A 7,395-nucleotide genomic window follows, 5' to 3' on the forward strand; every position below is an offset into this window, starting at 1 on the left:
CTTGTTTTTATTGCTTTAATCTCCTTTGTTGCTGTATTCATTTTATCAGTTTTTATTGCTTATGTTGCTTTTAGCTCTTTTATTGCCTTTACTGTTTTTTTTATCTTTTTGATCGCTTTTATTTCTTTTAATTATTTTTATTACTTTATGTCCTGCCTTTCATTTTGTTATTTTATTTCTATTTCTTGTTTCTACTTCTTCCTGCTTTGTCCCTTTGGTCTTGTGTCTGGCCATGTTGTGCTTTGCTTGTTTTCTGCTTTGCTTGGTTGTCAAAGCTCCACACCTCCTCCTCCACCCAGTACTGCCACAGTGAGCGGCCCCTCCAGCCAGGAGGAGCCCCACAAGGAGACTGCCCCCTCCCACCAAGTGCCCGTTCTGCACGCCAACTCTGTTCCTCAACCTGTACAGGAAGTCCCGCCCTCCCTCCGTTTGTTTTGCACCTTCCGAGTCACAATGAAGGGAAAGCTGCACAGCTGGTTGGTCAACAGGGAAAAGTTTATTTGTTATTTTAATGGTTTAAATCTTTGCATGAACTTGAAGTATTACTGATTAGGCCTTTACCAGGGCTTGTTCATATTAATATGCTGTGTGCCTGTTTCACCACTAGAGGGCAGAGTGTGAGCAAAGTTCAGTATGGCAGGGATTAACAAACCTCAGCTGTACCTGACGCCATCTAGTGGTAGGCCGAAGGTGGCAGACAGCAGTCCTTCACTTTCACAGTAATTTTGATGTTGTACTTCTATAAATATATTTTAAGCTTTATGAAAGTCTACTTTATGATAAATCGCTGTTCTCAATCAGATAATTACTAACAACGATGTTTGGTATATTAAAATGATTCCCTGAAGGGTTTTAGGCCACTTAAACCCGAACACTAGAATAATAATGAATTGTTCATTCATTAAATTAAAAATATAGTAAGCATTTGTTTACATCTGCAGGCGTAGTAATGCCGTTCTGCAGCAGGTGGCGCTGTCCTCCTGTAGAGCAAAGGTCTTCAACTTGATCGAACTCCGCATCAGAGCCGTCCGTGTTCCGCTCCGTCCAGGCTGCTGCAGCCTGATAACAGTGAGCCGCCCTCACAGGAAACGGGTGTGTTTGTGTGTCTGGGTCTGGGAGTGTGTTGGTCCTCTGTGACAGTGTGTTGTGTGACGCTCAGGACTCAACATGTCTCTGCTGCTCGTGCTCGGAGTTGTGGTCGTAGCTGCCTACATTTTCCGTCATATCGTGGTGAAGGGGAAGAGCTGCACGAGCAAGGTGAAGCTGCACGGGAAGACTGTGATAATCACAGGTGAGTGAAGCTGCTGCCACGTGCACTGATTTCTTTTTCTGCAGACTTTATATTCACTGGATGTTTGCTCTGAGTGCACAAGATTACATAACAGAGAGCAGCTTCATTCGCAGTCTCAACAGGTCCCACTTTGTCGTCATACCGTCGCTACAACTCTCTGATCATGCGTCATAAATAAACAACGCATACATATTTATACCTGTACTTAATGTTTCAAATACACATCCATAGCATTGTGTATATGTTTGCATTCCAGATAGATCTATTTGCATTATTTCTACTTAAATGTTGATAACTATTATTATAACGAGAAGAGTCTCTCAGAGAAGCGCAGACCTCCTGCAGAAAATCTGCCAGCACAGCCACTGTGGCGGGATATATTTGTGTCACTTAGTGACTTGTCAGTTAGAGCAGGAAATTGTGTGTGCATAAGGAGGAAATTCTTCCTTAATTGTGAGTTGGATCTGATTCCTTCCACCAAGTTTCATGAAAATCCGCGCGGGGCTTTTTCATTACTGCTGCTGAAAGACAAACAAACTGTCGTGGTGGTATCAACATGTGTAGAGGATTATGCAGCCTCAAAGTACAATAACTGGAGTTGCAAATGAAACATGTATCACCTGTGTCTCTTTCTGTCCTGCAGGCAGCAACACAGGCATTGGGAAGGAGACAGCCATAGATCTGGCTAAAAGAGGAGCCCGAGTGATTCTGGCCTGTCGCAGTCGGCAGAGAGGAGAGGCTGCTCTGGAGGACGTCAAGAGGGTGAGGAGACATCAGGGTCTGTTTCTTCTCTCAGGATGTAGTGCCTTTCTGACGCTCCTGTGTGTACCTAATGCCACGCAGACGCTTATAGATGCTTAATGAAGCTGCTGTGAGGATGTTTCTGTCTGTAAAAAGGTTCCTTCTTGGTGTGTATTTTATCTAACAGCTCTCCTTCTCCTTCCTCCTGCAGGAGAGCGGCAGTAATCAGGTGGTGTTCATGCAGCTGGATCTCGGCAGTCAGAAGTCTGTTCGCAGCTTTGCTGAAACCTTCCTGAAGACTGAGTCCAGACTGGACCTCCTCATCAACAATGCAGGTGAGACTGTTTATTATCATTGTTTCATACTTATGTATTTACTTGGTCCTCACTTAGTGTAAAGGATATGACTGAATACGCCTGATTAAAACAATAGTTTTATTATTTAGCTGATTTGAGTTCTTGTTTGGACACACCAGGTGGAGTTATGTGTCTGACAGGCATGCAGGCGAGAGCGGCTGCTGATGCCTCCGTTTTTTTGTTTGTGTTAAAATAAACCTAAAAGAAAATAAAAGAAATGTCAGACTTGCCTGGACGATGGACTTTTTTCTCTGTGTGGAAGATTCACAGCCTTTATCCATCAGATGTTTGATTCTGGTTTAATTTGGTTCTGGAGGACAAAACGTCACCACACAGCTAAATGTTCACCTGAGAGCATCAGGAAGTCCGATTTTAAATGTTTGCATTATTGTCTTTCTGTCAGACCACAGCTCTGCAGTTTCACTGTTTATTTATGTATAAATAACAGGAATGTTGCTTCCCAACAAAACGAGGTAATAATCCATAAATATGAACACAATCACTGTAAAGGTTTAAAGCCCTTTTTACATCTCAATCCTGCCACAGCACCGTCACCAGCTCCGCTGCTGTGCCGCCTTTGCCCTTCTTTGCCATCAGTCAACGACAGCGTTGAGCCGGCCCTGTGTGTGTTTTTACATAGTGTGTGTGTTTGTTCATAGTGTGTGTGTGTTTTTACAGCGTGCAAGGTATAAACAAACAGAGCGTGCTTCACATACACACACGGCGCTCTTCCGTCCTGCCGGCTCCACCGTACACTGACGCCGTTTCTCCTCTGTTACTTCCTCCGATGCCGGCTCAGAGGAGGAAAGACTTCGCCCCAACACGCAGCCTCTGTGTGTTTTACATAGAAGACGAGATGTAACAGAGGCGTAATAATCCAGCCATGAACTGGCAGTGTAAAAGGGGCTTTACTGTCAGACTGTAGGCGATATAAAGTTAGAGAAGACGTTGCACCTGCAGAAGAGCTTGCTGTTAAAACTTTCTCTCTGATGTTTGTTGAGGTTTATGAGAACACAGTGTTTCCCCTTTTCAATGCTGTGCATTGTTTGCACTGTGTTTCATGTCCCTCCAAGCTTAGAGAGCTCCTAAAATATCTGATGTTATCTGAAACCCGGGCCACACAGGATAACCTCGAATCTGTGGCACTTTCTAAAGATTGTTCTGATGGTTTGTGTGTTTTTTTACTTTAGAAAAACCGTCGTGGTCGGAGCTGCGTTCACCTTTTACATTCATCATTTCACATGGTATCCGTGTTACTGGAGGTTCATGTCACATCGCATTGTATGCACATAAAACAAAGTAGAAATGCAGCATGTCTGATAAACATTTCACCGTCACCGTCCAGAGACTTTCTTTTATAACTTTATCCTTAACAACTGAACATCCATAGATGCTACATGGTGGTGAAGAGTTATGAAGGTAAATTCATTTATTAATTAGACAATAAAAATTACATTATATTCTCAGTCATTGTTGTATTTAAACAGATAAAGTCTGCTTACAGGTTTAATGGACGTATCCGGACTAAACTTATGTAAAGTTTTGAGATTTGAGGACTTTCTTTCGTGTGTGCAAAAGCTTCTTAACGCGTTGAAATAAAGCGTAAATCTGAAGTGCTACTTTTACCGAGCTTGCAGGTGGAGCTGGCGTTCTGATGCCTCGATCGCTCTTTGTGGTTTAAATCTTTGTTGTGATGTTTCCTCGTCTGGAATCAGGATTAAAGTCCCTCCATGTTTCTGTGGCAGGTGTTTACATGCAGGGTCGGACAGAGGACGGGCTGGGGATGATGTTCGGGGTCAACCACATCGGCCACTTCCTGTTAACCAACCTGCTGCTGGACCGTCTGAAGGCGTGTGGGCCCAGCAGGGTGGTCAACGTGGCGTCTGTGGCTCAGAACTGGGGGAACGTAGACTTCGACTCCCTGAACACTCACAAAGCTCTGGGAGTGGGAACTTCTTTTTCGGAGGTTTTCCGGATTTACTCCGACAGCAAGCTGTGCAACGTCCTCTTCAACCACGAGCTGGCTAAGAGACTGAAGGGGACCAACGTGACCTGCTACAGCCTCCATCCAGGTCAGTGGTCACCGTGTGTTTAACTGTTCAATCCCAGAATCCTTCAGCTGTCATCGGACGCTGATTGACACTCTCCAGGCAGATACCTGGTTAGCGATGAAGGATCTCCGAGCCAAGGCTTCCTTTTTCTTTAGCTGGTCATTGTTAACAGTTTGATTACAACTTCAGACACGAGGCAGAAGTTGGGTTATGAGGAGACATCTAAAACCATGTTGTTATCAGCATGTAAATGATCTGTGCATAGAGATAAAAAAAGATGAATTGTCGTCAGAAATTTAAAAGGGTTAGCCTTTGTTTTGCCAAGTCACACACAGTGCTGATATATTCTCTGTTCCTGGTTGTAAGTTGACTAAATTTATGGAATCTGTCAAATCATTATGACTTCACAGCAAGTGATCCGTAACTACGAAGACAGTACATAGTAAAAACCCAGTAGGACATGGGGCCATATTTGAAGTTAAATTAGCATAATTGATAACCCGTTAGCTACGGTCAGACAACAGCTAACGTTAGCATTCAACCATTCACTACCTTATATTACAGCTCGGAGGTGGCTGAAAGCTAATATTACCGTTTGACAGTATTACATGCTACAACAGGAAATAATAATAATAATAATAATAAGACTTTATTAAGGACACAGCGTGTGGTCCATAGCACTAAAAAAATATGAATTATTCCTAGCTGTAATGTTAAGAAGTGTTTGCTAAAATTAGCAGCCTACGGTAACGTAGCAATGCCGATCATGACTGTGCATGTCTGTGACGAAGCGTTAGCAACAATCAAGTTAGTTTTAAAACAGCACTGCGGCATGTTGTAAAGATGAGACGGCTCGGACCCGGAAACAGTTTCATGCTGAGGAGTGACGTCACCACATTTCCCCTCTGGGGATCAGTAAAGTATTATCTTATCTTATCTTAACAACTGGATAGCGCCATCGTCTGGGTAAAGCACTTTGTAATGATTTTCTACGACCACGTAGTTTTTGAAAAGGATGTAAATCTTCCTTTTGTGTTTTAATCAATGTTAAAAATAATCTGACGTCTAAAGTTTCCAAACATTAAAAGTCATCGTTGCTTTATTAGACTGAGGAGAAGCTGTATTTTCTTTATGTGGTTGGTCTGATATGGAGGCTTTCTGTCATGTTACTGAGGTCAAACTTGATGAATTGGCTTAGGATGAATTAAATATGAGCGTAGAGCTGGATGCTTTATCTGGCAGAGTATATTTTTGTACCTGCGTCTTTAACTGCCAGGATGATTGAACTAAAGATCTGGATTTGATTTGCACAGCTGCAGATCAGGAAACTAAAAACTCTTTCTCTGGTGTTTTTTAGGAGCCATCACCACTGATCTGGCGAGGAACATTAGCTCAATCGTTCAGCTCGTCCTGACGCCCATGAGATTGTTCTTCTTCAAAAACACCGTCCAGGGAGCCCAGACCACGCTGCACTGCGCTCTGCAGGAGGGAATCGAACCTCTGAGCGGCCGTTACTTCTCCAACTGCACCGTGAGGGAATTGTACGCTAGAGCCAAGGACGACGCTGCGTCGAAGAAGCTGTGGGAGCTCAGTGAGAGGATGTGCGGTCTGGCTTAGGCAGCTTTAATCCATCTACATTATTGATACCTGATATTAATGATTGAAAGGTTTCCTTCAGACATGGTATGTAAAGCTGAGCTGGCAGGTGAGATTAGGCTCCTCTAATAAAACAGAAGAGCCAGCCGGACCATCACAGCTAACATGACTCATTTGTACAGCACAGATAAAATAACGAGCACATGTGTAACTTGTCTTAAGAGCTGCTGTAAACGTCAAACAATCCAGATAACAGATTTATTAACGCACTTTTTATCTGCAGCCAAAATCAATAAACAATCAATTTACTCTGCGTGCATGAGATTTCTTTACAGGGAAGGCTTCCTGCATGAGCGTGCACCTTTATAATATAACTACTTTATAATATTGTGATTGTTTGCCATGAAGGGTTTCTGGTTTCACTGGTTTAAAGTGGGCGGGGTTTGTTTGCACAAGGTGGAGGCAGGTATTTCACCGATCCATCCATCAAATTATAACAATGAGAGAACAAGAAGCTGAAGACAGACGGTTGAAGACCATCACACAGCAAACACAGGACTGAAGCACATTTAAACCTCTAACTCAGAACTCATGGACGTCTGTTGTTGCTTATTGAGACAGAAATCACCTTCCAGGAGCTTCACGGAGTTCCTACACAGTTGTCAGATGTCCGATTCGATTTGAGTAATTTCCTTGTCTGGATAAGTTTGGAAAAAGAAATATTTGTGTTTCATACTTGAACAAAGAACATGCACCTTTTTTAAAACAAGGAGAGATGTATTGCACCGGGTTTGAGCTAATTGCTATTTTCTGCCCGTAGTCCATGGGCAGGTCAGGAAAATACTAAAATAATAAGAAGTCATAGATGTCATAAAAAGACATTAAAAGAGTACAAAACCCATCCCCACCCCCCAAACACAAGATTTCAGAACAAACTAAAAGATCACCCTAACCCACACACAAATAAACATTCAAAGAGTACAACTCTTCTGTTTCCTTTGCATTTACTTTAATATTTACATAGAATAAAAAACAAGTATTAAGCTTTCCTAAATATATATGAATTATGTTGTTAACAAATGGTAACCAGACTATGGTTCTTTTTTGGTCATTTTCACGGATGAATAAACAAAGCGAGATGCTGTGAATTAAATGATTAAACTCAACTTTAACTTTTTTGTCCCCGAGAGGAAATTTGTTTTGCAACAAGGTAAAAACCATGAAACATTCAGAAAACACAGACGCAGACTCGGGTACAAAAAACAAATGAAAATACAAGAATGCATTCAGTGACAGCCGGACACAGAGAGTTTGTAACAGTTACCAGAAGTGAACAGGAACGTGTTTCTGGGTCATCATT

General features: G+C 42.4%; 1 protein-coding gene across 1 annotated transcript; it reads left to right on the top strand.

Moving 5' to 3' along the window:
- Positions 1 to 1,087: 1,087 nt before the first annotated feature.
- On the top strand, positions 1,088 to 6,344 carry LOC138604600 (dehydrogenase/reductase SDR family member 13-like). The gene is made up of 5 exons (XM_069676547.1): positions 1,088 to 1,291; positions 1,935 to 2,053; positions 2,244 to 2,367; positions 4,134 to 4,460; positions 5,797 to 6,344. Exons 1-5 carry the CDS (start codon positions 1,168 to 1,170, stop codon positions 6,054 to 6,056), a joined length of 954 nt encoding a protein of 317 aa, XP_069532648.1. The 5' UTR covers positions 1,088 to 1,167; the 3' UTR covers positions 6,057 to 6,344.
- Positions 6,345 to 7,395: the final 1,051 nt, after the last annotated feature.

This window comes from Semicossyphus pulcher, unplaced genomic scaffold, assembly GCF_022749685.1.
Source record: "Semicossyphus pulcher isolate SPU_LCO1_2020_fin unplaced genomic scaffold, fSemPul1.0.p SCAF_26, whole genome shotgun sequence".
Lineage (NCBI taxonomy): Eukaryota > Metazoa > Chordata > Actinopteri > Labriformes > Labridae > Semicossyphus > Semicossyphus pulcher.